General features: G+C 34.5%; 2 protein-coding genes across 9 annotated transcripts; both read right to left on the bottom strand.

Annotated features, from left to right (window-relative positions):
* Positions 1-2925: 2925 nt before the first annotated feature.
* Positions 2926-14492, bottom strand: LOC145558417 (uncharacterized). 8 transcript variants are annotated; one of them, XM_081619657.1, is made up of 10 exons: positions 14401-14492; positions 14209-14298; positions 13351-13420; positions 11715-11799; positions 10125-10200; positions 9494-9562; positions 9136-9213; positions 5650-5971; positions 5098-5565; positions 2926-4958 (listed from the first exon to the last, which is right to left on the bottom strand). In XM_081619657.1, exons 9-10 carry the CDS (start codon positions 5477-5479, stop codon positions 3853-3855), a joined length of 1488 nt encoding a protein of 495 aa, XP_081475783.1. In that variant the 5' UTR covers positions 5480-5565; positions 5650-5971; positions 9136-9213; positions 9494-9562; positions 10125-10200; positions 11715-11799; positions 13351-13420; positions 14209-14298; positions 14401-14492; the 3' UTR covers positions 2926-3852. The 8 variants fall into 8 exon arrangements, with proteins under 8 accessions (XP_081475783.1, XP_081475781.1, XP_081475785.1 ...); XM_081619655.1 differs by adding exons at positions 11386-11450; positions 11528-11618 and having other exon boundaries at positions 13351-14491; XM_081619659.1 differs by lacking the exons at positions 11715-11799; positions 13351-13420; positions 14209-14298; positions 14401-14492 and adding an exon at positions 10797-11378.
* LOC145557468 (ATP-dependent DNA helicase PIF1-like) lies at positions 2969-3820 on the bottom strand. Its single transcript, XM_081618649.1, has 2 exons — positions 3706-3820; positions 2969-3597 (listed from the first exon to the last, which is right to left on the bottom strand). The coding sequence occupies exons 1-2, from the start codon at positions 3818-3820 to the stop codon at positions 2969-2971; spliced, it is 744 nt and encodes a 247-aa protein (XP_081474775.1).
* Positions 14493-15767: the final 1275 nt, after the last annotated feature.

The raw sequence follows: 15767 nt of genomic DNA on the forward strand, positions 1-15767 counted from the left end.
TGAATTCTTAGAGATTATACAGAGAGCAGAAGACTATCAGCAATGTGATTGTTATAAAAAGTCAGAGCCCAAATATTACTTTCAAAGGACGATAACAATTAACATTTTGGTACCCTGAAGCAAGATAAAAGATTAAATTAAGTTCAGTACAGTTGATTAGAATAAGCCGGTGGGAATGGGATAAAAAAAGTGGGGTGTGTGTGTGTGGGGGGGGGGGGGGGGGGGGGGGGTGGGGGGGGAGTCTCATAGAAACCTAAAGTTTATGCTTTTGATTCAAGGATCTCCTTAAATATATGGGCAATATCAAACAACATCATGACATATACTCTGACAGTCTAACTTGAGCAATCCAAACTCCAATCAACTCAAGCAAACTAAAGATGTTTGAAGACTATAATTCAATATCTGAAAGCTGGAAACCCTCAACTTCAGCTTTTCCCAACTTTTAAAAAACACCCTTTCTCATGATACATTTCACATAAGACTTTTAGTATTACTGATTACATTATGCCTTAAACACAAAGCAAAGCAGAAAGAATGCATTCTAAATTGATTCATTACAAAGCGTGTAAACTTAGTTTTGAAAAGTCCCCTATTCCTTCCCAAAATTTGCTACCCTCCTTCCAAGGGCCCCAAAACTAAAATCCCTCACAATTGAAACACCCCATTTTTTCCCCATAAAACCCCATTGCAGCGGCTTTCAACCACATGATGGAGTATGATACAATCAAGCACCCAACTCATCCATCCCCACCCCTCCCCCGCCTTTTCCTTTTTCTACGCCCTCCTCTATCCCATTTTATCACGCCTCTCTTCTTCCTTCCCATAGAAAATTTAATTTTAGACAATAAGACCCTAAAACCCATCAAAATAAACAGAACTTAAAATCCAAAAAGCCAGTTGCCAAAGCAAGAGGTTACTGACCCTTAGCTCATAATGAATGCTACAAGGGACATTTAGGATGATAGGTGGCCTTTCAACATGCCCATCTTTGTATACCCTGATGAGCAACCCAAAGCTGCACCGTGATGGTGGTGATTTCTTGCACTGAAAGTCAGTCTCGGATCTAGAGAGGGCAACCATTCTCTTTTTGATTTTAAAAATTTCAAAAATCAAATTATTAAGCTCAAACAGAGACCCTAACACAATCGAAATCAGTAAGAACCAACATCAAAAACATCGAAATTCAGAAATCAAAACACGCACAAATTAAAAAGCAATTTAAAAATAAACAACGATTTTTAAGAGTTTGAGTAAAAAGTAGCTCACAAACCTCTTGAAGCATCTGGGTTAGCTTTTCAAGCTCTACAAAAGAAATCGAACATACCAATCAACAAATAAAATCACCCAAAACAATCCATTACTCCATAAGATGAACCAAAACAAATTAAAGATGTACCCTATAACCGAAATTAAATGACAACTTGAAGGAATAAACTATAACATAAGAGGGCTGAAAACTGAAACCTGCAAATAAGAGGTAAGGCTTCAAAATCTTCTTCTTGGTGCTTAGGAAGCATGAGAAAATAAGGTCCTCTCCTAACTCCTGGATCATTGATCGTCCCTACAGAATCCTGCTTTCTATAATTCTATTCCAGATAGCTGAAAATTGAAATGTCAGAAATGCAAGAACATCTTATTATTAGATAAACAACTGTCAGGTAAAAAATATGCCCTGAATAAAAACGCCAAGTTATTTTAGTTTTGCCTCAACTATTCCCTGAAGCATAACAGAAATTAAGCAAACTAACTGAGAGCTGAGGACTGCAACAAAGTACAGCAAAAACAGAAAGTAACCAAACTATGAACGCGTCTAAAACAATATTAATGCTTCTGAGCACACCAACTAATCAAAGCTAAGATCTTCGACTACATTATAACAGAGTACCATACTACAATTTTTCAATTTCAAGTAGAGGAGCTGTAATGTATTATCCAAATTAAAGCCACCCTAAATTTTCTAATAGTAGTGCTAAAATAATGGATACACTTCATACTTCAATTGAAGACAAGGAGTACAAAATTCACCTTTAGCAACCTAAATAATAAAGTGATAAGTCTTTAAAGGTTAGCAGAAGAAGCAGGCTATGGTACAAAGATAAACATATTTTGTGATCTAAACACCTTATGACTTGGCAAATTTTTCCTCCTTCCTTATAATTTGTTATCTGCAATTAAAAATAAATAATGATTAAGAGTCTTTCATTGTATGGCAGATATGTCATATCAACTGAAACATGTTATAATGAGAAGGGCTTTTAAACTTTAGTTAATGTATACTCACCTAAATTACTCCTGCTAGCCTTAAGATTGTATACGAGACCACATTTTTAACGGATGTCTTTGCATGCTGTATAGTAGGAGTAATTGATAAGACCTTCACTTTATCCGCAGTTCGGGCACGCGAGAGAGCAACATATAGTTGACCATGTGAAAAGCATGACCAAGGAAGATACACTAACACTTGATCCAAAGTCTGTCCTTGAGACTTATTAATGGTCATTGCAAAGCTTAACTTGATAGGGAATTGGTTCCGTTGAAACTAAAAAGGATACTTCTGTGAGATTGATGGCCCGAGTTTAATTCGAGGTATGAATACATGTTCTCCTTGATATTGTACAATAGCAATCACACACTCGATTAAATTTGAGAAAAACCTTTTACATATGAGACATGTTCTATTACACAAACTAGAAGAAGGCAATAGATTTCTGAGCAATATTACAGGTCAATTCTCCTTCACCACAAGGTTGTGAGGGCTCATTCCTCTCGGGCACAGTTTGTTCAGGAATTCTGTAGGATATATGTTGTCAGTATCATCCAAAATAGTGTCATAGCTTGTGTATACTCTAGCCTCTCCTAGGAATTTATTAATCATGAATGAATTTATTGAATCCACATCATCATTTATAGGTGTCAGAACAGCTCTGCTTGAAAATATTTTGGGATCCAAAATGCCCGAACTCAATTATGGAAAAGATGATTCCAGAAATTCTTTTATTAGATCATAATCAGGTTGAAAAGTTTGCACTATCTGTGCAGGCAGTTGAATGAAATCACTTTCCATAGTCTGCAATTCCCCATTACCCAGTGCAAGCAAAAATTCACAGAATGCAGGGTCTTCTCTAGCTCTCAAGTTTTCAGTTAATCTGAATCTTCTCAAATGAGGCCAGATGTAAGAACTTACTACACTTGCTTCTACTACTTCTTTTTGTGACTTATTTGGCACAACAGGCAATACTTGCCGGAAATCTCCTCCAAATACTACTACCTTTCCACCAAATATAACATTATTGTCACATATATCTTGTAACAATAAGTCCAAAGACTCTAAATTTTGTTTATTTGCCATTAACGCTTCATCCCATATTATAAGAGATGTTTCCTTTATCAATGTTGCTAAGCTACTTTGTTTAGAAACGCTACAAGCTAGTGAACCCTCACTGTCTAATGGTATTTTGAATCTGGAGTGAGTTGTTCGACCAGAAGGAATATTTGCTGCAGCTATTCCAGAAGTCGCTGTTGGAAAAACAATCTTGTACATAAGACGGATTTCTGCATAGAGTGCATTGTATAAGAATGTCTTGCCAGTCCCACCTGGACCATCCACAAAAAATGCTCCTGGCTTGCCTTATACTAAATGCTCTATTATACATGTAAATGCTTCCCTTTGACCTGTATTCAAGAGACTTCTACTGTCTATACAGCTTTGAGGAATTGGAGCATCTAATGCATCTTGGATGTCTTTCGTTCTGTCAATCAAATTATCATTGCTATCAATAAAAACAACGAGACAACATTCACCTAATGATGTTCCCATAGCCTCCAAATGTTGCTCTACTGATCTTGTTGTCAGTTTTTTATCCTACTTTCTACACCAGAGTATTTCTGTGCAAAATCTTCTAACAAAGCAGCGTAGTATTTGCACCATAGTTCAAAAGGATTTTCTGGTTGACAAAATATCAAGACAGTAGCAAATAAACGGCGTAGAGCTACTGGTAATTGAACTTCAGTTGCTTCAGATAGACATATGCTTGCAGCATCATCTACTTCTAGAATACCTGCTTTTAAACATGCTTCTTTGAAACTCGCACAAACATGGCCTTGAACTGTACGCAAGTCTATATACGACTTCGGACTCCTGACATTCAATAACAGTAGACAAATATAAAAGCGTTCACCCTCACAAGGAGCTACAAAAGCTAATCGGCTAGCTATTGGTATTTTACGTTGTCGTTTGCACCATGTTTTCGCAGTAGCATCCCATTTATAATGCTCTGGGAATTCTCCATATAAATACCCTAGACCATTACCAGAATATGCATTTAGATGGAAAAACTCCGTTAATTGAGTCTTTGCATAAGCACCACTTGCAATCCCCACATCTAATCTTTCGTGTGGCCGAACACACACAGTGTTCATGTCTGGCAAATGAATGGACAAAGGTATAACTGGTGGATACATCTCGAACAAATCGAACCCAAAAATCCTCCAAGCTGCCTCACATGGTGACACCCACCTTCCTGACTGATATTGAGCAATCTCATCATTTGAATTTTTATCGTGAGATAAAACATTAAAGGCCACTCGATCATGCCCCTTATAAACATATTTATACAAATATTTCACTGCTTTTATAGTCGAACAAACTTCAACATTTAAATGGCAGTCAAAAAGTGCAGAAAGATAAGGGTTATAAGGTACAACCCATCGATTATCTAAATGAGCACCTCTGACCTTCACTTGCTCTCCAGTATCCGTTCGACGGTAACATGGATAACCATCCTTATTTGTTGTGGTTTGTGATGTGAATTTTTTTGGGTACCCATTTTTACAAGCAATGACATTATCCTTTTTTCTCATACAAGGGCACTCTGGATTTAATTGCCCACATGGTCCATGCATCATATGCTTTAACACAATTTTTCGCAATTCAGGCTGAGTCATAGGAGGTATTTCTGCACAAACAAACTTGTCGTAATCAGCAGGATATTTCATCTTATAATGCTGATGTAGAATTAACAGAAAATGAGCATGAGGTAATCCTCTTTTCTGGAATTCTACGACATATATCATCGCTGCCACTTTACCAAATACCTTTTCTTTCTTGATTTTTTTTAAGAGAAAGCAATTTTGCTCGGAAAATACGAGCAACTAAATCTGATCTATCTTGAGCAGTCTCACCAGACTCTAGTTCAGCTTTAATCTCTGGCCAGTTTGCGTTGCATGTCATAGTAACAAACAGATACCTCCTTTTCATATCACGAGGACCTCCTATAAAAGACGGTGGCAAAATGAACTTGTGACCAACATTTGTTGCACTTGTTTCCCCACTTTCCACAGTATCAAGAATTCCCTTATAAAGATCTGCTCTTATCGTATCTTGATTTTTCCGGAAAAAGTCTAACATTGTATTTTCTATTTTGATATACATATCGACAATGTATTGCCAAAAAGCACGGCCTGCTCTTAGGAGCATGTTTCCTACTCTGATTTGAATCTTGTAAGCATAGTACTCTCTCACAGATATATATTTATCAGCTCTGGTATGTCTTCCAGAAGCACCTATAAACATTAAAAGCAATAAATGAATCAAACATATTCTATTTAAGAGAGACAATGCAGCTAAAGCAAGTATCAAAAACTCACGAGCTGCTTCTGCATCAAGAAAGTATGTCGTAGTGTGCACTGCACAAGACTGAATAGGATTAGGTTCAGCAGCCAACTGTCTATCTCCACGATGAGAAACTTTTTTTTAGACCTTGATGCCAACCACATTCACCTTTTGGAAAGAGAAAAGGATATTGCAGAGGGTCATAGCACCCATAAAAATGTGCTATCCGATGAGTGTCTGTAGATTTTCCCGTTACAAGAATATGTGGCCATGAGCTTTGACTTGATGAAACACTATCAGGCCAAATAACAGCAACTTCATCTGAAGTCGGAGCTTTGTACACTCTTTGATCTGACACTGTGTTGGAATTGATTATAATGTTAGTATTTTCATTGACATTTATTTCTTTCAAAGAACGGAAAAATCTTGCATATGGATTATCCTTAATTAGTTACTTTCATTAATATGTCAATGACATCTTGCCTCAATTCAGGGAAGCAATCTGCTCGATGTTTAAGTTCATTTTGGCCATCATAAAAATAAAGTTGCAAGTATTATGGGCCATTTTCATCTGGTACAGAATGATATATATCTGACCATGTAATTTAAATACATATATTCCTTTGTATGTCTCTCTGTCAGTTTTACTACCAATTGAACTAAATGCGAATAAATTATTGTACAATCTAGCATACTTTCTAAAATGCACAGCATCTTCATCCTTTGAAGTAAAAAGTCTTAGTAATTCAGGGGGATACTCATTTGCAGCTATTCTAACATCACCATTTCCACAACAAAAATGCAAGGTTTCTGTGGGGAATAATTTCAAGCATTAAAATCCCACTAACTTGAACCCCACTGTGATCATACACTAAAGTACGGTGGCATCCAAAAGGGAAGAAGATAGAACAAAAGAGTCGCCAACAAGTTTTTTAGGAACTTGTAAACCGTTCACGAGGTGAATGTTACACCCCTTAACGATCCAAGAGATCGTCAACTCCATAAGGTCTAGAACCAAATAAGGGTTCGGGGATGAAGGTAAAAATCCAACCTAAAAGAGATTGAACCTGCCCTAATAATAGGCCTCTACTTTATTCTGATCGTATTCATGTGCACTTTCTGATTAACATGCAATCAATAGGATTAACCCTAAACTTGTTTATCTATGTTGGTTGAATATAATGCACAAATAAACTATTATTGGCGATCACTTGAAATATAATCATATTAACCCTAAACAAGATTATTAATTATCTTATTAAGCATGATTACAAGTATCAAATTCCCTTTAAACATGCATAAAAGGCGTGATCAAGCAATAACAATAAATAAGCAACAATAATAAACAATATCATGAATAATAAAATTATAATCATAACAATAATAATCATAAATAAAATAATCATCATCAAAATAATAATAATAATAATAATAATAATAATAATAATAATATTCATAATCATAAATTATAACAATCATAATCATAATCATGTTCATGTTAACATTAAAGCCTAATAATAATAGCAAGATCCTAGGCATGATACTAACAAGATTAATAACAAACCCTAGCATGTCACTAAGCAATAAAAATCAAATCTTTAACCCTAACATGATACTAGCAATCATAAATATTAGGAAGAACATAGGAAGCATCATAACAATCATATTTGATATTAAATTTACCCTAGACACGATACTAGGAATATCATAATAACAATATAAACATGATTTCTACATCATAATATCAATAAAAACCATTAAGACACTTACTTTGATGCTTCGTACCTCTTTCTAATAACAAAATACACGCGTTAGTAACTTTAAGGAAAATAATAAACAAAAACAATTAAATTAAATAATTGAAATAGAGATTTGGGACCAAACCCTCAGAAATTAAACCTTTCACGTCTAGGGCGAAGGCAACTTCGAATATGGCTAGGTGTTTCTAGGTCTTGTGAATGCGGAATTTTGTATGAAAAAACAAGGTAAGAATTAAGAGAAAGAATTGAAAGATTAAAAAAATGCTAATTAAAGCTGATTGTAGATGAATGAAAACGGAGTTTTTAATACGATATTTATAGAGAAAATCAGCCAAAAAGATAAAATAAACAAAACAGAGTCTGACGCACACAAAAACAGAGTTGGCGCAAACCCTGGCTAGCTGGCGCCAAGCACCAACACTAGCGCCAGGCGCCAGGCCTGGTTCCAGGCGCCAGGCCTGGTTCAGGCGCCAAAGCCTGGGGTCAGGCGCCAAGCCTATTTCCAACGCGTTTTCGAAAATCAGATAAGTTTGCCGTACTGGAGGATAAAATCATATAGGGTTTTTCTAAGCTATGCCCTCAAGGTTGTTGAGTTTCTAAGGTGTGCCCATGCTTTTTCAAAATTACAAGTTGTGCCCTCCAACTTAAGTTGTTTAATCAACCGCACCCTCTGACGTAAACTCGGCGTTAGAATTGTAAATAAATAGGAAGTAATAAGAAGCGGATGAGAAAAAAGAATAAGAAATACAACGAGAGCTTGAAATATCAATGGTTGCTTTTAGAAGAAAGAAGGAAAAGCAGATGAGAAAATTTGGAAAAAAATGTTAAATGTTAACCTACTTATATAACTCTAACCCAATCTGGGCGTGAAATTTCTCTCCAAAGTGTGGTAATGAACCGTTAACACAACTATTAACATTAGATTAACGTTATAGTGTACGGTTGAATAAACACCTTAAGTTGGAGGGTATATCTTGTAATTTTAAAAAAGCATGGGCACACCTTAGAAACTCAATAACCTTGGGGGCATAGCTTAGAAAAACCCAATCATATAATTTCCTCGAAAATGCTATTTTATTTTGATTAAAACTCTGAAAAGTCAACAAAAGTCAATTTATCAATGCTAATTGAATCAGGAATGAAAAGAACCTTCTAGAAGATTCTAGAAGACTAAAACCTTTCCTAATTGCATTAGGAATGATAAATCATATTAGGCCCTCCCCTAGATCATTGGGCCGCACATAAAGCTCTAAACGGGCCCAGTTTGGGTAAATTGGCCATAACTTCCTCAATATTCATCAGAATTGGGCTTATAATATATCGTTGGAAAGCTCTTGTCAAACCTCATCCAACTACACTATTATTGGACCCATATCATGGACCAACCAAACTGGATTGGCTACTTTCTTAAAATAAGTTTTCAAAAACAGAGAGGAGAGAAAAGAAATTAAAACTATCCGCAACACTAGACTTTCCACACTTTCACTTCATTCGATTATAATTCGACGTGAAAGGTACTCATCACTGGGTTTGGTTTTGGGGAGACACAAATGGGTGTCTACAGTTTCACATGCCAACCTTTTAGCTCCACATTTACCACAATAGGTAGGAGGAGATAATGTTAGTGGTTGCTCAGGCAATGGTCTCCCTATAGTAGCCGCAGGTGTTTCTGTAACAACACAAAAAGAATGCTAAACAAATTCTACCATGTAATAGCATATATAAATTTACCCTATGAACGGAAGCACAACAAAGCCTTACTCTTAGCTGCATCTCTTAATTGCTTCGAAGTTGGTGCAGCTATAGATGACGATGCTACCTTTGTAACTTTTTTTTTTCCTATCAAATGATAAACATAGAATAACAAAGGAATTATTGAACAACATCACATATAGACTGTATAATACAGCAACATTTATACATTGACCTTGTCAATGAAAATTACAAAAGCTTCTTACTTTTAGATGAATCTTTTAATTGTTTTGATGCTTGTGCAGATGATGATGTTACCCTAGTTAGCTTTTTTTTTAAACTTATTGAATAAATCCACACAAAAATTCTATTATATTACACTGTGACTATATTTATCCCTTGAACTGAAATCACAACAAAGCCATACTTTTTGTTGTCTCTGTTAATTGTTCTGAATTTTGCACAGACGATGTTGGTTTAGTAGCTTTGGTTTTTTCTACAATACAACAAAGGAAATAGATGAACAAAGCCTATCAAATAACAACACATATATAGTCACCTTATAAATCACTACTACAAAAACATGAATATAGAACGCCTAAAACATGCCATATAGAACGCCTCAGAGGCGTTCTTCTGAGGGGGTGCCATATAAAGTCTAGAGAATGCCTCTTTGAGGCGTTCTATATCTAACATAATACAGATCGCCTATATGAGATAGGCGCTTCATATTCTTGGTATAAAGTAAATAAACAACAAGGAAAAGAGAGCCGTCATCTTAGGATAGGCGCTCTATAGCTGTATAAATAGAGAACGCCTACCACAGATAGGCGCTCTCTTTTCCTTACTTTTTTTAATAAAATATATTAATAATAATAATAATAATAATAATAATAATAATATGCACAAATAAAATACCATAACACATTTTATGTATTAAAAAAATTAAAATACATGTATTTCAATTACAATAACTGAATTCGTTGAGGAAAAAAAATACATTACAAGTTCTCTAATACTACTGATTAATTATTTATACTGCAAACAACAATTGCGACCTTGCGGGTTTAGAGAAGAAATCAATACAGATTGTGTCAATGCCTGCGGTTGTTCAGCAAAATTTCACTCTAATATCTGTAAAACATGAAAAACAACAAATGATAAGACCTACTTGCATATTAACAACAAGAACAAATCATAGAATAATTTAAATCCAAATAGTAGTAACAATGTAACATGTATATTAACTGGCCAAATGACGCTCAGTAAGTAAGTAATCAACTTGAACATGTAACAAAAATCCATTCATAAGCAACAAGAAATCAAGAATAGATCCATAAACAAGAAGTAAAAGTACAGTGTATAATCACCACGATCCAATCCACCACCAACACCGCGATCCAAACCACCACCAACCCCATGACCCACACCGCCACCCACACATCACACTACCCACACCACCTGCAACACCCACGACACACACCGCCACCTACACCTCACACTACCCCCATCAGCCCCCACGACCCACACCACCACCTGCAGCACCCACAACACACGAAAATCCGCCACACCACACCACCTATAACCTAACCAATTTAAACAAAAATTAACACAAGCAATTATCTCTAAAATAACAAAAAATAAAATCAGATCTAAGTAATAACAAATTCATTATAATCAGAATTTGAATCAAAAACAAAAATTAAGAAAAACTAAATTTATATTATAACCTAAATTAAAATCAAATCAAAAATTAAAAAATCTTGAGTGATTAAATACTCAGATCGACATCTCATGGCTGAAAGGTGGCTCGGTGGTTGACACTCGTCAGCTCGTGTCTCAACAGTGTGTGTGAAAAGCTTGTGAGATAGGTGGTGGACTTGTGGGCGTGTGAAGCTTGACGACGGTGCTTGGGGATTTGAGGAGAGAGAAAGAGAGGAACATGAGAGAAGAGGAGTTTTGATCTAAAAGAGAAAGAGAAGAAGATGGGGAGGGGCGACTCTCATTTGATATGTTTTAGGGTTAGGGGAGTTATGGGTATATGCGTGTTCAATTAGGTTTTTTTCTTTCTTTTTTTTAATACTTACAGAACGGTTAACAAAAAGAGGCGATTTATATTGTATGGTGTAAATTTGGATAATACTTATAGAACGGTTAACTAAAACAGGCGCTCTATAGGTTTCAAGATACAAAACGCTTATCTTACATAGGCGATATGTATAATTCTAGAGATCGCCTATGTAACTTGACAGTTGTGTATTGTGTGTTACTTATTCTCTATTTTGTGGTAGTGAATATAAACCAAGAGTAAATCCTTACTTCCAATCGTGGAATATGTTGAAGGTCTTGATCTTATTTTTTTTTGTCTCGGTTGTTCTGTTTCACTGTTTCAAACATAAGTATTAGATGATTTTTTTTTTGTGAAGAAATTTAACATGTCATTTAAAAAACATTTATTTACCTAATGACATCCTGTGACAATGACACAACAATTGCTCGCTTTGACTTTCGACCTTGACTTGATGGCCTCTTAAAATTATAAGGTGCCTCGGCTATCATAACAACGTTTTAGGCAAGAATATAGCAGTTTCATCGGTAATTAATATACCATAGCACAATAATGATATCATTTAGTTGCAGAAAAATACCCATATCATACTGTTGCATTTCAAGTTATCTCTAAATTTTGTATACACCACTGACAAGAACTGCAGTGTATTTGTTCACTTTTTTCTGCACAAGACAAAAAAACTCCATTGTTTATCATAGGCATTAGAGATGCAAATAGCATAGTTAAGCTTAAGAAGGTCCAAAATTTAAATAACAAGTAAAGTCAACAAAGGCTATGAAATTAGCATTTAGTGGCCTACAAGTATGAAAGGAGGCAAACTGAGAAAAGTATTGTAGATGATTAGCAATATATAGAATGAACAACTGAAATGTAACAAAATATAGTCAGCTTTCAACAAACTCGAATGGATATTTTTTCAGCTTAGAGATAAGGAAATATATCAATTAATTTGTTTGGTCATAAAAATACAAAATTCCAAGATATGCAATCTTTTCTTCAATTTTGTTATCTCAATTTCTCCTCACTGATAACCCATTGCTTCACGTTTTCTTTCACAATCCTTGCATTAACCACATCCATCTTTAAGATAAACCATTGCTTCCTTATACTCACCATTTTCAAACCATATTTCTCTCCCCTCAATCAGACAGTCACCCATTGACACCTCTCTTCCTATATAATCCTCACACCACTCCCTCTTTTAGCCACAATTACACTCCCTTTGACTTTCTCCTTCACTCACCAGCCAACTCAGCCCTCACCCCTCCCATGAACATCCATTTTCTTCACAAACAGCAATCCCCAAGAATTCATCCAAAATATATATTCTTTTCTTTGCTTAATTTCCCAAATCCATATAAGGCAAACATTGCCCAGCCACAGGCCCACAGCCATTAGATTCTTCATATTTCTTTGACTTCCCTGTAACTTTTTTATTGTTTCAAATATCCCATATATGCACCAGTGATACAATTGACACTCCCTTGCCCTTACTCTTACTTGACAAAATTGGTAATCCAGAATTTATGAATAATTATGTTACCATGAAATAAAGAAGACCCAAACAATAATGATAAATCATATAATTTACAATTCAACAAAGAGAACAAATTCATATCTTTTTTCTATCAAGAGCTTTGCATCAGGTGAATGGTTATTGGTAAAACCCCTGTGTAATGATGGATAACTGATTTATAAGCTTAACATGAGTTATCCATCATTACATAGGGGTTTTACCAATAACCATTCACCTGATGTAAAATCATTAATTCGCACCCCATACTGGCTTATCATTTTTTGTACAACTTTTTGAGCTGCCCTTTCTTGTGACTCCTGAATTGTATTAGCCTCCCCACCAAAGAACACATACTCATATTTGCCACATTCAGTTTTAACACGAACAAAAGCATTGTTCCTATCTTTATCTATGTAACCATACACTGGGTCAGAGAAATTTAAACAGTCAACTACTTGACCCAAAAGAGGTCGAAATGGAATGGTAATTTTGTTGGGTTGAATGGCCATAACCTGTAACCGACAAAGACAACATTAAAGGAAAAGCAACCACACAGCAATCTAATACACTTGGCATATTACAAGATCTAAATAACTTCTCTAATACACTTGGCAAATTATAAACATCTAAAAATAAGCCAATAAAGAAACTATACACACAGGAAAAATTCCAGTCCAAATACAATACATAAACTCACCAGAAGCAATTATATACAGTTTTACCACCACAGCTAGCTCCAGATGCAGTCTCCTACAGCTCTTTTTTATCTTGCCAAGAAAATGGGGTGGAAAAAAGAGAAGAAAAAAAAAACAAAACAAAGAAAAAGCTAATATAAGCAATAAAATTCAATCCAATTTTCCAGAAATTCTACGAAATTGACACAAGTATGTAAACCATAAACTAAACCAATAGTTACAAGCTGAATGTTCCAGTTCATTTACAGTCCAAGTCAAGTACCATAATAATCCAGGAATTACTAAGTCAATATGCAAATATGTTTGTATAATTAGGTTTTTAATAGAATTCCATCCACTACATTGTAGTTTTCTTATCAAAATCACCTCAAAAACATTAACCTCATATAAAAGTTAACAGTACCAACCTTTTCTCTCAGACCATGGAGTAGCAAGAAAGAAAGGTGTACAACCCAAACATGATATATGCATCATTCACTTATATGTTTAAATTTAAATTTAATTAATAATATAAATAAGTACAATATAGATTTTTTTTTTCAGCCTCAGAAACTAAATATCTTCTATTTTAAGAATTTTTAATTTAAACAACTACAGCTAAGGCTACCTAGTAATTATTTTATCAATTTAAGAGTATAATATACAAAAGAACATCATGTCGTCTACTGTATTGAAACTGTTCCTAAACAGTATTTATTTCTAAACAAGAATCGGTGTTCAAATTAGCACCATTAATTATGAAGCTAGCTCAATAAACCATAACATTACCTAATTGAAAACAAAGCAGACAAAAAAACCCAACTTGAACAACAATTTAACGCACTCAACTATAAATCAAAGCTACACATAGCACCACTTACCTCAACAACAAAAAAAAAAATAGATCCAACACTCCAAATGTAGAGCAGCAGCAACCCAAGCTCTATGAAAATTACCCGTTGATCAATCAACTATTAAAACACACACACACACACATACACACACACACACAGCAAATTAAAAGAGGACTAAATAAAATTAAAATGGGAAAACTCAAATTGAAGGTAGCTTACAGCCAAGACGAAAGAGAAAGCTAATTTTAGGTGATACAAAGCTAATTTATGATCACTAATCATAAATGTATTAGCCATCAAATAGTGCAAAAAAGTAGACAATAAATAATACATTTATTCATAATCAGAGTAAAAGAATAAAATTGGTGATCATAAATTAGCCATTGGGGGACCACGCGACGTGGCAAGCAGCAGTTAACATATGTACACCAAGCAACGAAATAGAATAAAATTGCAACTCTACCCCTGAAAATTTGGTGATTCATCAAAGGAGGCAAAGGGCAAAGGCGATATTTTGCGTAAATGAATAAAATGGCTACTCCACCCCTGAAATTTTGGTGATTCTTCAAAGGAAGCAAAGGGCAAAGGTGGTATTTTCCTGTTCATAAGGAACAATAATTTTGGGAGTAAGCTTGGTGCTACAGTAGGGTGCTTGGGGACTTTTTAAAGAATTCAAGAATAAGGGCTTGTTCACATTTACTAAACTGAACTAATTGGAGCTGAAATGAACTGAACTGAACTGAAAATAAGCTGAAGTGAACAAGCCCTAAGTTAAATACCTTCCCACATAATTTCTTACACGATAATGAGATTTATGTGTAACATAAGATTATTTTTTCTAAGCGTAGATATTTTTCATGCATAAGCACATGTATATTCTATTGATATTGAGATTTAAAGTTGATTACCTTAAACCAAAGATTATAATAAAAATCTAAAATCAATGCAAAATCAATAAAGCTTATGATATAAATAGTGTAATATAAACTATAAAGTCAAAACATGTCAACTAATAAAAAAAAAGGAGGAAGTAAGTTAGAATACTTTAAAATAATCCTTCAATTTGTGGAAAGTCACAAAGATTCTTAGTATATATAGGAATCTAGAAAAATAAAGGGAATAACCAAAATTACATTCACAATACCTAAATTCCAATTAATTTTAGTTTTCATAAAGTTGTATCCACTTTTAAATTATTATTATTATTATTATTATTATTATTATTATTATTATTATTATTATTATTATTATCTACTACCTCACCAGCATGAGTAATCTCATTCCTATTCAGAACATATATATACTAACATGAGTGATCTCATTTTCATCACCTTTCCTTTTTTTTTTTGTTACTATAAGGACGTACAATAAAAGCATATATATACTAACATGAGTGATCTTACTCTCACTCTCACCCTCACCTTTCCTTGTTTTTGTTTCTACAAGAACACACACATATATAATTGCAGGCATAAATATAATAGTAATAGTATGAGCATTTATATATTTATCCTTGACACACAAAATGATAATAATTTATAAAAGTGCTAAGTAAATTGTATAGTTGTTGCCTCACACTTGGTAAA

This window comes from Chenopodium album, chromosome 9 (assembly GCF_948465745.1).
Source record: "Chenopodium album chromosome 9, dcCheAlbu1.1, whole genome shotgun sequence".
NCBI lineage: Eukaryota > Viridiplantae > Streptophyta > Magnoliopsida > Caryophyllales > Amaranthaceae > Chenopodium > Chenopodium album.

Bases quoted from the DNA above. Each gene is read 5' to 3' on its own strand.
- LOC145557468 (XM_081618649.1), bottom strand. From the start codon at position 3,820: ATGGGAACATCATTAGGTGAATGTTGTCTCGTTGTTTTTATTGATAGC. The intron at 3,598-3,705 runs GTATAGACAGTA...TGGATGGTCCAG, and splicing joins TGCTCCAATTCCTCAAAGCT to GTGGGACTGGCAAGACATTC.
- LOC145558417 (XM_081619657.1), bottom strand. From the start codon at position 5,479: ATGCTCCTAAGAGCAGGCCGTGCTTTTTGGCAATACATTGTCGATATG. The intron at 4,959-5,097 runs GTATTTGGTAAA...TTGTTTGTGCAG, and splicing joins AAAAAATCAAGAAAGAAAAG to AAATACCTCCTATGACTCAG.